Genomic DNA, 17,575 nt, shown 5'->3' on the forward strand with positions numbered 1-17,575 from the left:
TATGATCCTGAAGTCACTTAAATCAGGCCACAGAAAATGGATATAGAAGCCAGACATGGCTCCCAGTATCAGAACAGGAGCAGGTGAAATATTTCCATAATTGTTGGTCAACTGCCCAAATTGTATGTGAATTCAACACATCATGCAGCTGATATACTTAATCAACACTGCAACAGTATCATAGAGAGATTATATGCAATCTATATTATTATTAGGAATACACCGAACTACACGGTCGCTCAACTCAATGATTCCTCCAGATACCTCAAGAGGCAGATCTATATCAAAATGCTATGCGCTAAAAAAATCGCTAGTCGGTAACTACCAAAAAAAAAACAAATTGCTAGTTGGTACTTTATACCCAGAGTGGGGGAAGAGAAAAGTACCTCCAGGAACCACATTATAATCTGTGTTTTCATCACTTGAGCAATCATCAGCAATAAGGATCTCAACAGCATCTTCAGGCCGAGTACAGGTTCTGTTTTCTCGCATCAGTTGCAAAATCCCGGGATGATTCCATATCTATAATCAATAATACCTCTTATTAGCTGACATCTATCACTATATATTCATATATGGAAGAGCCACTGCAACCATGCTAAGCAATTAAAAACACCAAAGATTTCAATTTTTCAACAACTTTTGTTTATTCATTTTACAAAATGATGGATGTTTCCATCCAGGCTTCAAGAAACAAAACTTCTATTTATTACCTTTTCTTTTTATAGAAAGAACAATTTATAAAGAAAATGAACCAGAAAACAGGATGACCGTGGCTAAAACCAACAATCAATCAACTACAACTCAACCACAAAACCGTTGAGGTTGACTATATTAATCCTAATTCCTACGTATTCCCCTTCTTCTTTATCCAGGTCCACCACTTGCTCAATTTTCAGAGAACTCGCCATGGTAAAATTACTTTCATGTATTTTTCAAGCTATTTTCATGTTGATTGTCTATTTATTACAACAAACAAAGAGAAGAAAGAGGAACCTCTATTTATTTCATTTTCTTTTTTATATGCTAGAACTTCTATTTATTAGGAGAACGAAGCTAAAAAACAACAATCAATCAACTATAGCTAATCCCAAAATAGTCGAGGTTGGCTATATCAATCCTAGGTAATCCTAATCCTCCACTTTTTCCAGGTCAACCACTGCTCAATTTTCAGAGAATTCACCATGTTGTTAAACAAGTTTCTTGTTGACCTTCAACTTACCACCACTATCCAGTTATCTGAGCTGGGAAAACAACTATACTTTTCAAACATCACATAGGAACAATCTATATTATATTAGAACTTTTAAAAAAAGATTTTACACTGGATAAAAGAATCATTTAGTTATATCCCTAATAATTAGAACTTTGAAGTCATCTTAAATTTTGCTTATTAATTCTCTCCTTATTTGAATCATGTAAGAAGCCCTAATTTTCAGAACTCTTAAATCATGTAAAGATTTTACTTTATACAGATTCTTTTGGATGTGTCTCTTTTGAGATCCAAAGGTACACATAAATTGTAAACACTTCATTAGTGAATTCTAATTTCTACCACTAAATTATAGGCTATTTTGGCTTTAAAAAACAATTCAAATAGAGTCCCAAACAAATGCTTCTTCAGGATTTTGATTGACATGGGATTTGAATAAAAATTTAAAAAAAGTCATTCACTGTGAAAAAATCATCATGAACTCAAGAAATAAAACAGCAAAATTAGTAATGGGATCAATATGCTACAACACAATATCGTTGGTCTGTAAAAAGAATCGAAGATAAACTACGAATTATGAAACAAAATATATTTTGTGCAATATAGGTAAATTTCCATCTCTACTTTACACCTCTCCTCTTATAACTTCAGTTTGGTGTACAATCTTTGGCATTCATCAAGAATGACCTGTTTTGACTTGACACGAAGTTTAAGAACATAAAGTAAACTTTTGAATCATGTGGTCTTAAATTAAAGTTATTACAAATGTATCAAAATGTCCTTTAATCTTGTGGTCTTAAATATGCCACGTGGAAAGTTGAAATTAAAGTGTTGTCAAAAAAGGAAAGAGTCATTCTTTCTTAAACCGACAAAATAGAAAGTAGGCCATTCTTTTTGAAACGAAGGGAGTATTTTTTATTGATAATCGAGTGTCTAGTCCAACTTGCGCGCACTTCACTAGTTTCACGATATGCCTGTCACCTCGCACCAGCAACAGGTGTCAAGTAACTCCATCCACCAATGTGAGGATGGATGGGAAGAAATCAACTACTGTTTTTATCTCTGCTAGGATTTCAACCTGAGACATCATGGTTCTCACTCACTTCATTAACCGCTAGGCCACACCCTTAGGTGCTAATGAACATTATTTTATCTTGATTTCTCGACATTCCAAATTATTCACTCTTTGTTGATTAGTATTTGTTTTCGTTCTTTACGTTTAAACTTCTAAAATTTAAGTACACTGTGTATTGCAAACCAATGCCTAATGTTATCAAAGGCGTTGTAGCCCTAAAGCAAGGATCAAATGTGTTGCTTCGCTTAATATGCGCTTCGACGTCATCATCAATGTTCTAAGACATACTTTTACTTGTCAAAAGGAGCCTCTTTTGAAGATGCGACACTAAAGAATTGATATTTCACTTCATATTTCTGCTTTTTTCTCGCTTTCAGTCGGTTGTCAATTAAAAAGCCCACACTCTATTCGCATTTTGCGCTTAAAGCCCAAATGAACCTTAGAGCTTTTGTGCTTTTTAAGTTTTATAACACTGCCAATTCCCCAGACATTCGAAAAATTGATCTTCTCGAGTAGAATTAAATTATCTAAAATCAACAAGATGCCAAAAAATATAATCTCTTTGATGTCAAAAGAAACTTGAAAAGGTTGTTTATTATTTGTATTAGGACAAAATACAAGAAATAGGGACCGGGCGATAAACCTTCAAAATCAACAAATCAAAATGAATATGCATATCACTTGCCACATTTAAGTGTTAAAAAGTGTGTACGCAAAATATGTCTTACATTCAATGATTTGGTATGAACACTAGACGCGAATAAGTTTTTATCAAAAGAAAAAAATCCCTTTGATGCTTCAACTTTTAAACCATCCACTCGGGAACTCGGTCAAATATATATGTATATATATATATATTGAGGTTGAAGTTGTTCGACATTATTGACAAAAATAATTTCATTTTAATCTAAATTTGAGGGTGCATTAAATAAAGATCAGGAATGAAACAATCGGTTATCCATCATTTGTTTTTCAAATAGTTAATTTTGATGCATTCAAGAGGCGGCGCAATATACCAGCAGAACAATCTTTGATAATTTCTTTAGATTTCATAGATTGATCTGACAATAAATGTATGAAACTTACAATTCCTTAATAATTTGGATGTATTACTTTTAGTTCTTTGCAGATATACTAAGCATTTTAGTAAATTAGCATGGTAAACTGAATATAACTGGTTCAACCAATTTGTTAAACGTTGTAGGCTTAGAAGATATCCAATTATTTTATATCTATTCTAATATATATTTCTAAACAAAAAGGGCAGCCCGGTGCACTAAAGCTACCGCTATGCGCGGTGACCGGGAAAAGGCCCCACCACAAGGGTGTATCGTACACAGCCTTATCTTCCATTTCTGCCAGAGGCTGTTTGTTTCCAAGGCTTGAACCCGTGACCTCCTGGCCACATGGCAGCAACTTTACCAGTTACTCAAAGGCTCCCCGTCATTCTAATATATATTTCTATTTTACATAATTTGTCTTGTATACAAATTCTAATTGATTGACCCAACATACACTTTACCTTTTATCATAAAAAATTTAGAATTCATTATGTGTCTATATTTACATGATATATTTATTATAAATTAAAACTAAGTATCTATCATCTGGAGAAGCATGGAGTCTAGAGATGTATCAGTAGCTTAAATTAGGGTGATAGGACATATATGATGGAGCTAAAATGTGAGTTAGAGTGGTGGACGAGACTCATAGCACTTCGCAGTGGAGATGTGATTGCACAACGGATCAACACTTAGCACGTTCCTATTTGCCTTGGTGATGGATGAATTGACGTGGTTTATTCAAGATGAGATGTCCTAGTGTATGTTATTTGCAGATGACATAGTATTGATTGATAAGACGCGCAGTGGAGTCAATGCTAGATTAGAAGTGGGGAGACAAACTTTGAGTTTAAAAGATTCAGGTTGAGCGGGATCAAAATAGAATATTTGGAGTGTGAATTTAGTGATGCAATGCATACGTGAGAGTGAGGCTTGACACATAAGCTATCCCCAACAGAGATAGTTTCAAGTATTTTGGGTCTATTATCTAGCGGAGTGGGGGCATCGACGATGATATCACACATAGTATTGGAGCATTGTGGATGAAGTGAAGGCTTGCATCCAAAAACTTGTATAATAAAAAGGTACCACCAAAACTTTAAAGATAATTTTTTAGAGTGGTGGTTAGATCAACTTTGTTGCATGGACTGAAGTGCTGACCAATCAAAAACTCCCATGTGCAGAAGATGTGTGTTGCAGAAATGGGGAAGTTGAGGTAGATGAGTGGCCATACTAAGAGCAATAAGATAAGGAATGAGGATATTAAATATAGGGTAAGAGTAGCCTCCATGGTGGACAAGATGAGGAAAGCGAGATTGAGATGGTTTAGACACGTGAAGAGGAATGCACAGATGCCCCCATGAGAAGGAGATGCGAGGGGTTGGATATAGTAGGCATGCGGAGAGGTAGAGGCAGACAGAAAAAGTATTAGGGAGAGATGATTAGACGAGACATCACGTAGCTTCAGATTACCAAGGACCTGATGATAGACGGGAACTTATGGAGGATGCCTATTAGGGTAGAAGGTTAGTAGATAGTGGAGTGTTGTCTTGCTTTTTTCGATGGTTTAGGCATGTTGGCATTTGTCGTTCTACTAGCCAAAATATTGTAGCTGGCGTTTGTCGTCGTACTAACCAAAATATTATAGCTATTGCGTTTGATATCTATCATCATCTAATATTTCAATTATCACACTACATTGGTGTTGTTCCTGTTCCTTTCTGGTAGGCTTTGCATTGCTTCCTTGTCAGGTATTATGTTTTCTTCTTCTTTGTACTTGAATTTGTTGCACTTAAGCCAATGGTTTTTTGGAAAGTCTCTCTACCTCCATGTAGTAGTGGTAAGATCTGCGTACACTTTATCCTCTGCAAACCACCCTTGAAGAATTTCATTGGGTATGTTGTTGTATCTATATAATACATTATCATATTATATTTGAATTATTTTCATATTATATTAAAAGCATGAAGACCCTTAATGAAATGTCATTCCCCCTTTTTACCCATTTAGAAAAGATTACACACTAAAGAAAATAGTCATTTAATTTTTTTTTATATTAAAGATATTAAACGAACTAAATTTTATGAAAATAATGTTAGGAAACTTTCCCACTTTACGTCCCTTTTAGGTATAGGAGTCTTTATTAAAACCATTCAAAATTCGTTCACATTAAAACCACGAACAATACTTCGAAATCTTTTAAGATTTAGGAATCCTTTTTTGTTAATAAATCAACAAGTTTGGATTCCTAGAAAGGGAAATTTGGTAACCATAAAAGCTTGTAAATTCACATTAAACATAAGGAAAATCATGCTTTGAATTCTAGGTTTAAGATTTTTTTTTCATTCATACAATTCTCTCTATCTATTTGAACTAAAAGACTCATAACTATAAACACTTTCAAAAAAATATGGCATGTTCTCTATACATTAAGAAAGTCACTTTCTAAACTCCTTTTAGGTTATCAAAAATATAACTGTGACTAATATGAATGCTCTTAGGCACATTTTACGAGGTTGCCAGTTTTAGTCCTTTTTGAATTTTTTCCACTTTCTAAGGGAGAAATTCTCCGGCTGCTCTGGCCACTCTGGCGACTATGGCTGGAATTATATCACTGGGAGATAGTAGCATATACTACAACGCAGGTTTCAAATCCTACGAAATCACTAGGTGCAAAGAAGATGCAGACATATGGTATGATTGGATAGAGCGAAGCAGGAATTTAATGAGGAAGGTGAAGATAAGCATTAAAGTTCTGAGATGGTTGGTTTATTGAAGCGTCGAAGGGATAGGGGAATGTAATTAAAAAATGGAATTTAAAGGATCACTTTTCAGAATTTTATTGCTCTCTCAAATACAATGAAAACGACCGATATGTCAGTTTTATTGCTATTCAAGGACAGAATAAATCTGTCATTATTACACCGGAAACATCGTACAAAGAGGGATGGGGAAACATCGCTCATAAAATAACAAAGTTCATATATGAGCCAACAACAGAGCAGAAATCACAAAGGAACACCGGAAGGCATATGGATATCTTATTCAGAGAGGCGTTCAAATGTAATAGATGGACGACGGAATCCACGAAGAAGGCACAGGTGCAAGCAGCAGGCACTCGTATAAGGGTACTGAATAAAGCAACGACATCGGAGGCAGATCTATTGAATAGATGCATTGTCGGAAAATTTCACAATTCTCTACGGGAGATGCCTACTCTAAATGATGTAAGAAAATGGGCATGCAACACATGGAAATCAGCCATAGGGGTCGGTGTCTCTGCTATGAATAATGGACAGTTTTTGTTCGAACTTCCATCAAGAGTTGCAGCAGAGCACGTCATGGCAGGGGTCTGGTTCTGGAAGAAATAAATCTAAGCCTTGAATGGTGGAGACCAACTACAGGGTGCTGGCCGGAAGAAGTGACGAGAGATTGGGTGTGGATAGGAGTTCTAGGACTACCTCTGAGCATATGGTCCCAGAAAATCTTCAAGCAAATCGGAGACCAGTGTGGAGGTTTTATCGAGACTAAAGAAGAAACAACACTAAAAAACCACCTACACTGGGCCCGCATCAAGGTAAAGGGAGATGGGAGGACGGTGCCGAGGGAAATAGAGATAGCCAGTAAAGGCTATGTCTACCAGATTCCGATCTGGTGTGAAATTCTAATGACCGTCAAGGAGGAGAAGAAGAGAGAGGAAGATCAGATCGGACCAGCAGGTAATAAGAGTTTTGTACCCACTACAGTGAAGGATCCATTAGTCCACAAAGCAAACCACGTGGGGACTTCAACAGCTGGCGAAAATTTAAATTGGAAGACACGTGAGTCTAATTTAAAAGAGAAAGGGCCACTATGTTCTACCTCTGGCAAAATCAATAGAAGGGTTTCTATGGGCCCAGACATTTTAGGCCCAATAAAAAAGAAGCAAAATAATCACAGATCTGAAGCCCAGGAGATGGACATAATTAATACTGAGATCATGGCCAATTTGACGCATATCTCTACACACAATAGCTTTGAGAAGCTGGGAAACCAGGAGAGAGGTGAAAAATATTTTCTACAAAGTGATCAAAACGAAGGGGTATTGCTGGAAGCAGAAACAGCTATAGTTGCAGTAGAAGTAACAGAATCAGAGAGGCAGGAAACACAACTAACACATCTAGACTTGCGAGGAGAAACTAGTAGTGATACCTCCGAAGATGTCATTTCTTTGATTATACAACCACCAACAGAAGACATTACTCAATCAAGGAGTACGCCGAGCTGGATTAGACAACATATAATTAGTTTGAGTGCAGAATTTGGGGTTGATTTTAGAGGTTGTGAGGAGAAAGCAGCAGAACTCTTCATGAAGATAGACAACAATAAGCAGGAAAATAAAGTAACAAAGGGGGTACAATCAGTTACTAAAAAAGGAGGGGTAAATAAGCTGAAAGGTCTAGAGTTGGACACTAAGTTCATGAGTTTTGGCACTAGAAGTAGAGGGGGATATCTGGCCATAAAAGATCGATGAAACTAAATATAGTATCCTGGAACATAAGGGGGATGAACTGTGCTAGGAAAAGGGTAGTAATAAAAAATATCTTGAAAATCTGGGACGCAGATGTGGTCTGTTTTCAGGAGACAAAAGTGGAAGGAGAAATCACATACATAGTCAAAGAAGTATGGGGGAATAGGTGGGTAAACTACGCTCAACTGGAGGCTAGCGGAACTAGGGGTGGTATAGTTATCATGTGGGATAAGAGAATGTGGGAGGGGGAAATTAGTAGTGTGGGGAGTATTCTGTAACCTGCAGCTTCGCAGGGAAGTGTCAAGATCTCAGTTGGCATCTTACAGGAGTCTATGCTCCAAGTGAGAGAGAGGAGATGAAAGAAACTTAGTAGGAAATCGGAGCAACCAGAGGTCTAGTTACAGGACCATGGATCCTTTGTGGTAACTTCAATACTATTAGACATCCATCGAAAAAGAAAAACTGCAGCAGAATCAACAAAGGCATGATAGATTTTTCAGATTTCATCGAGGACATGGAGCTGGTGGACATAGAATTATCATAGAATTATCGGGGGGGAAGTACAGTTGAAAGAAAGGGGACAGACACATAACAACTTCCAGACTAGACAGAATACTTTTCTCTGAAGAATTGGCATCAAATTTCAGAAATATAAGGCAGAATCTACTGCCTAGAGTAACCTCTGATCACTCGCCTATAATGTTACAATGTGGTGATTGGGAGACCACTAAATCCTATTTCAAGATTGAGAATTGGTGGTTGGAGACGGATGGCTTCAAGGAAAGAGTAAAGGGGTGGTGGGATTCCTTTAATTGCACCGGGAAACCAGATTATATCTTGGTTACAAAACTTAAAGCATTGAAAGGGAAATTGAAAGAGTGGAGCAAAACTGTCTCGGGAAACTTGAGAGCCCAAAAGCAAGAGGTGTTGAGACAACTAGCTGAACTATAGGAGACGCAGGAACATAGAGCTTTAGAGGCAGAAGAAATAACCTCTAGATTAACTCTGAATATGAAATTTGAAGACATAGCCAACAAGGAAGAAATCGCATGGAAGCAAAGGTCTAGGGCGGTATAGTTAAAGCAACGGGATAGGAACACTGGTTTTTTCCATAGAACTGCAAATGCACACAGTAGTACAAACACAATTGATAAGTTAAAAGTAAGAGGTGTGATCCTGACAAAAGCAGAAGAGGTTCATGAAGAGATAATAAGTTACTATGAGAAGCTGTATTCTGGAGACCACATCTTGACATAAGGAACTGTCCAATGATCGGAGAAGAGGAAAATAACTTACTGATGGCACCATTTGGGCAACAAGAAATTCTGGAGAGTATAAAAGCATGTGTAGGTGACAAAGCACCAGGACCTGCTAGTTTTTCCATGGTTTTCTTTAGCCAATGTTGGGAAACCATCAACACTGACCTAGTTACAGCAGCACAGAATTTTCACAAGGAAGAAATCTTCGAGAATAACATCAATGCCACATTTGTTGCTCTAATACCGAAGAAAGTAGGGGCTATGGAGTTGAAAGATTTCAGGCCTATAAGCTTGGTCGGAGGGGTGTACAAGATCATAGCAGAGCTCATGGCAGAAAGAATGAAGATAGTTATACATAGTCTTGTAGACAGACAACAAATGGCATTCATTAAAGGAAGGCAAATCATGGACGCAGTGTTGATAACAAATGATTGTGTCGAGTCCAGACAAAGAAGCAAAAAACCGGGGATTCTATGTAAGCTAGACATACAAAACGCCTACGACCACTTGAATTGGAACTTTTTGATCCTTATGATGCAGAGAATGGGATTTGGAGCTAAATGAATCAACAGGGTGAAATATTGCATTAGCACAGTCACAGTGGTTTTTTCCCTTCACAAAAGGGCTTGAGACATGGAGACCCCCAGTTTCCCTTCCTTTTCATCATAGCAATGGAAGGACTTAGCAACATGATTCAGACGGCTAAGGAAAGAGCTTGGATCAGGGGTTTTCAGGTTGGCACCAAGGCAGCAAACAACCTGGAAATAACTCATCTGCAATATGCAGATGACACTCTAGTCTTCTGTGAAGCAGAGAAGGACCAAATGTTATTCCTAAGGGTAATTTTCATCATATTTGAAGTTGTTTTTGGTTTACACATCAACTGGGGAAAGATCTTCATTTATCCTATAAATGAAGTGGCAGAGGTAGACAATTTGACAGCAATCTTGAGTGGTAGAGTAGGTGAGCTACCAACCATATATTTAGGCATGCCTTTGGGAGCCAAAAGCAAGTCTAAAGAAATCTGGAATGGGGTAATTGAAAAGTGTGAGAAGAAGCTTACCCACTGGAAGAGCCAACACCTCTCTTTAGGAGTTAGATTGACTACGATTAATATTGTGCTTGATGCACTTCCAACATATATGATGTCTGTTTTCCAGCACCAATCAATGTGATAAAAATGATAGATGTCCTAAGAAGAAACCTTCTCTGGCAGGGGAATGAAGACAAGAAAAAATTTCACTTGATCAAATGAGAGGTGGTAACAAAAAGTAAGAAAGGAGGAGGAATGGGGATCAGGGATATGAAAATGCAAAATAGGAGCCTAATGATGAAATGGATTTGGAAATTTGTTACAGGGGAAAATATGTTGTGGAAAGAGGTAATCAGGGAAAAATATGAAATATATGAAATGAAGGATAGGTGGATAACAAAGATGGTGGTTACGCCATACGGCTGCAGCATTTGGAGATCCATTAGGAATCTTTGGCCACTACTCTTATCCAGGTTGAGTTTCAAAGTAAAGAATGGTCAAAAATTATCATTTTGGGAAGACAATAAATAGATCAGAGGCACCTGAAGCAGCTTTACACAGACATTCACATCCTAAGCCTACAACAACAGGCCACTGTATACAGGACAGGGATGGAATTCACAGCTTAGGAGAAATTTAAATGATTGGGAGATGGAGAGGATAGGTGTTTTCTACAATACTATGGAATCATTTAACAAGCTAGCAGGGGAAGAGGACACAATAGTATGGAAGATTAGCAGTAAAGGGGTTTTCAGTGTAAACTCTACATACAATGATCTCATCATCTCACAAAGAAGAGAAGAACTCTGGCCATGGAAGATGATATGAAGGGTCAAAATCCCTTACAAAGTCAACTGTTTCTCCTGGTTGTTGGCTAAGGAAGCAGTGTTAACACAAGAAAATATGAAGAAAAGAGGTTTCCAACTATGTTCTGGATGCAATATATGTGGGGAACAAGCCGAGACAGTTAACCATCTCTTTCTACATTGCAAATGGGCGGATCAGCTTTGGAGGATATTCATCAGCCTAAGGAAGATCACTTGGGTGAAACCAAGGAACATTGAAGGTGTTCTTAAGTATTGGATCAGAGTGGGAAATACTATGGAAAAGGAGGAGAGATAGAAGATTGTCCCGGCATGTATATGGTGGACAATATGGAAAGAAAGAAATCAAAGGTGTTTTGAGGGAAAACAGAACAATTTACAGAATTTTAAGATGAATTGTTTAGCTCTTTATTATTTTTGAGGTGAACAGAAACTGTTAGGACAAATAGATACTTTTGATGTTCTAGACTATTTGTAACAAAAAGTACAAATAGGAATCAAATAGTTTTTGTAATGTAATACTTTTGGAAGGGGGACTGCACATTTTTGATGTAGTATACCTATGGATATATAGATAAAAAGTTACCTTTCTCAAAAAAAAAAAAAACTCATTTTATGTTTATGAGTCATTTTTGTTCGTTAATAGGACTTGGGAGAACCACAAACTGATTGTGAGATGTGTGTTGATTTGTCTTAATTCTTTGAAAATAGATTTCACACTGAACGAAATTGTAATTTAATTATTTTTCTAATATTTAGAACTTTAAAATCAACTAAACTTTTTGTTATACAATAGGAAAAAGCATTGAATCTCTTAAAAAAAATCATTCAACTTTTTTAGCTCAAATATAAATCAGAACGAGGGACCGGGACCCTTTCATGAATGATGATAGTTTAGTAATCACATCAAAAAAGGATGTGTTTGAAAAGCTGGGTATAATCATTAGGAGAGATAAATAATTAAAGATCCCACTTACATAAATTGTACTAATATTTAAATTTTAGCTTGTTGTGAACTTTTAGTTCAAGTAGAGTTGTGAACACTTAACATTGGGGCAAGCGAAGCGTGTCGTTCGTAACGAAAAGAAAGATACCATTACTTCGCCTTTTTGTTGGTCCAATAATACTTAGTTTGCCATAGACTCCCTTGAATATTTTGAAAAATGTGTAGGTCCTTACATTAGTTCTCTTTTAGGGACCTACATCGGGGTTCCATTGTTAACAGGTAGATTAGCTCCGCTCAGGTGATTGAGGAGGTGGAAAGAGAATGGATCTTTGCAATTTGTAATTATATCAAGCAAAGACTCTTGTACAAAGGTTTTCTTCTTGATGAGATCGATAGTGATGCTAGTGACGATATCGATCGTGACCTTGATACGGAGCTGGAACTGCTAACTAGGATGACTGGGCTAACTGTCAATATGATGCCGAAAATAGACCGATTTTATATCACCTTTCAATTTAAATTGGCAAAAGTAATGTCTCCTTGCATAATATGGATTCTAAAAATTCATGATCTGGATGTGAATGAGCTGAATGACTTATCCCTCGATCTATTAGTGAACCATCTCTCCAGGGAATGTTAAACATGTTCTACCAAAAAAATTCTTGTTATTGCCTCGACTCATATTCCCGCATTGATTGAATATAGTTGCGTGAAGCATCATAAATACTAACTTGATCTAAGCAAAGAGGGGAAACGTGAAAGCAAGTCTATTTCGGGGCCTCAAGCATCTGTAGGCCTATCAACCATGAAGTACACATAAGCGGGAATAGGCAAAAAAGGACGGTTATAAGGCATCTAGAGGACCTGTTTTCGGCTAGTCATAATAGGAACTCTTATTGTAAACTAGGGATGGACTGTGTATGTTAGTACTAAAATTGATCGTAACATTCTTGTGAGATCCGAGGGAAGAAGCTATCAGTTGATTTACATTGGAGTTAAATGAATTATGTTAAATATAATTGATTTCTTCACTTCCGTTATTTCCTTTTCCATCTACTCTGATAAGCTTTTTCTTGAGTCGGAGGTCTATCGAAAACAGCATTTCTATCTCATCCGAGGAGTGGTATGGACTGAGTACACTTACCCTCCCCAGACCCCACTCAGTGGGAATACACTGGGTGCATTGTTGTTGTATTTTTTTCTCAATTAAATGAGGTTGCATCTACTTAATGCTAATTACTATTTTACCAAATTCATTTTTCTTGTATACAATTTTTAAAACAAATTTATGTAATACGCAAGAAAATATTAGAAAAGAAAATAAGACAATAGAAGCCTTTCAAATACTAGCAGGTCGTGGTAAAAAAACACTTTGCTCCTTAGCAATCAACAATGTTTCAGTTCCCAATAAAATCAGTAAATGACTAATGTACATCTTTATAACTTTTATAAGTAATTTACATCTTTATATACTATGTACATATAAGTGCATTTTGGTTTTTTTCCATGTTCTGCACATGTGAAAGTGTCCCATTTTTCTTTGTTATACAGCTCTCTTTGACAAAGTACAATTTTGCAAAAGACAGCACACAAAACAACGTACTCCCTCCGTTTCATAAAGAATTACCTATTTTGACTTGGCACGGAGTTTAAGAAAATAAAGAAACTTCAGAACTTGTGGTCTTAAATTAAAGTTATATCAAATGTCCTAAAATATTCTTTAACCTTGTGGTCTTAAACATGTCACGTGAAAAGTTGGAATTAGAGTGTTGCATAAAAAGGAAAGGGCCATTTTTTTATACATACTAAAAAGGAAAGTAGGTCATTCTTTTTTAAACGGATGGAGTAATAAAATAGCTCAACAAAACGCCAAAAGCATAATGCTTTGTTTCTTCAATACAACAAAGCTAAAAGTAAATCCTAAAGCATCATTTAGTGTGAGGTATAAGGTATAACAATTCCAAGATACATTACAGGATTATTTTATCATGTGTTTGGTTGGAGGTATTATTTAGTCCCGAAATTATTTATCGCACAATTCATACCATACTGATGGGATAAGTTATCTCATATAAATGGGCGGATAACTAATCTCAGGATAGCATATCTCGAGGTTAATTATCCCAGGATAACTTGTTTCCAACCAAACGACCCCTAATAGACTAGAAGCAATTAAGATTATCAAACGAGCAAATGAGAAGAACAGGTAGAAAGACTACCAAAAAAATAAGGCACTCTTTAATCTAAGTTGCATGGGCTCTTCACTTCGGATGTCGCACCCATGTCGAATTCTCCAAAAAAAATACACAACTTTTGAAAAACCCGACATGTACCAACTGAAGTTTTTGAAGAGTCCGAGCAATTTAGCTCTTAATTATTGCAAGTTAAACAGGATCATTAAAAGTTGAAGGTGGTGTTGGCACTAAAACACCATGAAATAGGACCAAAATTCCTCCAAGAACTCTATTTGCTTAGCGACTAAAAAGTTAAAAGTAGGACTTCTATGAAAAAAGGTCATTAAGCAAAAGGAAATAACCACTTCTTAAATAAAAAGTGTGGCAATTCAAGAAACAAAATAATGGCTATGAATGTAAATAATTGAAAAATGAGCGAGGGGAAGAATTTGAAGGAGATGAAATCTTAATACAAAGCACGAAAGAAAAAAACAAGTTAAAACAAACATGAATCTTGCAAGAGATGAGAGAGGCTATCTATGAAGTTCGACAAGATACCCAGTGGGATTTCACAAGTGATGTATGGGGAGGATAGGGGTGTAAACACACCTTACCCCTACCTTTTATGTAAGGTAGAGACTTTTCGATAGACCCTCCCTCTCAAGAAAATGTATATATTGTCGGTGGCTCAAACTCTACACCACCAACTAATGTTGAAGCAGCAAAACAGAAGAAACTACTAGAAAGTTAAAAGTTGGAAAGGTGAGGTATACTCTTTCACTTCTTGCTTGCTTAAACATAAGAAAGTACCATAAAGGAAAACAAGAATTCATGGCACACAAGAGTTCGTGAAACTCGGAACGTGTTGCATGAAGAAGTTAAAAAGGCACGCAACTGCAACTAAAGAGGTTTACACGAATGAAACATCCCAACACCAAGTACAAAGACACAAGATTAGCAGAAAGAATAGTACAACAACAACAACAAACCCAGTGTATTCACAGCGTGGGGTCTGGGGAGGGTAAGATGTACGCAGTCCGTACCGCTACCTCCGAAGAAGTAGAGAGGTGGTTTCCGATAAACCCCCGGCTCAAGATAAGAATAATAAATAAGGGGAGGGATGACATAACCGAAATAAAGAATAGGAAATAATAGAATAAAATCACAGAAATATGAAATACGGGAAATAAGAGCAACACGGAATAAGAAAAATAAGAACTAAGCAATAGAAAATAGGACACCCACCTAGTAGTGACATACACTCACATCCCAAAGACACCCATGTACACTGACCTATGATTATTAAATCCGGCTACACAAGAATGCTCCTGACTGCGAGCTACAACCCACACACTAACACTAGCCTTCTACCCTAATCCTCGACCTTCACGCTTTCCTATCTAGGGTCATGTCCTCAGTAAGTTGAAGTTGCTCCATGTCATGTCTAATCACCTCCCTCCAGTATTTCTTTGGCCTACCTCTTCTCCTCCTGAAGCCATCCAGCGCTAGCCTCTCACACCTCCGAACCAAGGCATCCGCGCCTCTCCTCATCACATGCCCAAACCATCTCAGTCTTCCTTCCCGCATCTTGTCCTCCACCGAAACCACTCCTACCTTATCCCGGATAATCTCAGTCCTAACTCTATCCCCTTTAGTAAGCCCACACATCCAATGCAACATTCTCATTTCCACCACCTTCAATTTTTGGATGTGAACGTGCTTAACTGACCAATACTCCGCTCCTTACAACATGACCGACCGAACTACCACTCTACAGAATTTGCTTTTAAGCTTAAGAGGCACTTTCTTATCGCACAACACTCCCGAGGCGAGCCTCCACTTCATCCAATCTACTCCAGTACGGTTAGAAACATCCTCATCAATCTCACCATCCACCTAGATCATAGATCCAAGGTACTTAAAACTATTCCTCTTACACACATCCTAGGAGTCCAACCTCACCACCACTTCGTCCTCCTGCCTGGAGTCACTAAACTTACATTCCAAACACTCTGTCTTGGACCTACTCAACCTAAATTCCTTAGACTCAAAGGTTTGCCTCCAAACCTCCAATTTGTCATTCACACCCCCTCGCGTATCAATCAACACTACATTATCCGCAAATAACATACACCAAGGCACCTCGCCTTGGATATTCCGTGTCAACACGTCCATCACCAACGCAAAAATGCTCTGAGTCTCCTCCCACCATCCTCACTCGAGTATTTCCTCCATCGTGCGTGTCCTTAATAGCTCTGATGTACGCCACCAGGACCCCTCTCACCTCCAAGCATCTCCAAAGGACCTCCCTCGAGACTTTATCATACGTCTTTTCTAGATCGATGAACACCATGTGTAAATCCCTCTTTCTTTCTCTATACTGCTCCACCAATCTCCTTACCAGGTGGATTGCCTCTGTTGTCGAGCGACCAGGTATAAATCCAAACTGATTCTCCGAAACGAACACGACCCTTCTCAATCTCCGCTCAACCACTCTCTCCCAAATCTTCATAGTGTGACTCAACAGCTTAATACCCCTATAGTTGTTGCAACTTTGAATGTCACCCTTGTTTTTATATAACGGAATCATCGTACTCCACCTCCAAACCTCAGGCATTCTCGCATTCTTGAAAATGCCATTAAGTAAATCAGTCAACCACCTTAAACCTGCCCCACCAACATACTTCCAAAAATCTACCGAAATCTCATTAGGCCCCGTCGCCCTACCCCTCCGCATCTTACGAATAGCCTCTCTGACCTCCTCAACCCTAAAACGCCTACAGAAACTGAAAACACAGCTCTCTCCAAGTGCTCCAGCTCCCCTAACTCAATGCCTCTATCCCCCTCCTCGTTCAAAAGTCTATGAAAGTACTCCTGCCATCTCTTCTTAATGTGCACATCCTACACCAAAATACTACCATTCTCCCTTTAATGCACCTTACTTGATCGAGGTCATGACCCTTCCACTCTCTAGCCTTAGCAAGCCTATACAACCTCTTTTCCCCGCCTTTCTCCTCTAACCCCGCATAAAAGCTCTCGCAAGCAGCTGACTTAGCAGTCGTAACTGCTAACTTAGCTTCCTTCCTTGTTACTTTGTAAACCTCCCTATTCGCCCGCTTCTCCTCTTCATCTTTACTCTCAATCAACTTAACATACACCCCCTTCTTAATCTCCACTTTCTTCCACACTTCTTCATTCCACCACCAATCCCCCTTATGAAGACCTTCCTGGCCCCTCGAAACACCCAACACTTCTCTAGCAGTCTCTGTGATGCAGCTGGCAGCCCTATCCCACATAACATCCACGTCCCCCCCTGCACTCCCTCACCCCCACTCTTGCCACCTTTTCCCTTATCTCCAAAGCACTAACTGGCGTCAAGCCACCCCACTTAATTCTATCTCGGCCCTTCTCTTCTTGCTCTTCTTGATAGACAAGTCCATCACTAGAAGCCTGTGCTGGGTCGAAAAATGCTTACTCGGA

General features: G+C 38.0%; 1 protein-coding gene across 1 annotated transcript in view; it reads right to left on the reverse strand.

Moving 5' to 3' along the window:
• The window catches only part of LOC107850211 (protein CHROMATIN REMODELING 20), an 83,540-nt gene that overhangs the window by 11,433 nt on the left and 54,532 nt on the right, over positions 1-17,575 (reverse strand). The window contains 1 exon segment of the mRNA XM_016694625.2: positions 387-522. Coding sequence (XP_016550111.1) covers positions 387-522 — 136 coding nt within the window.

The sequence above is a fragment of the Capsicum annuum genome, chromosome 12 (genome assembly GCF_002878395.1).
Source record: "Capsicum annuum cultivar UCD-10X-F1 chromosome 12, UCD10Xv1.1, whole genome shotgun sequence".
In the NCBI taxonomy this organism is placed as follows: Eukaryota; Viridiplantae; Streptophyta; class Magnoliopsida; order Solanales; family Solanaceae; genus Capsicum; species Capsicum annuum.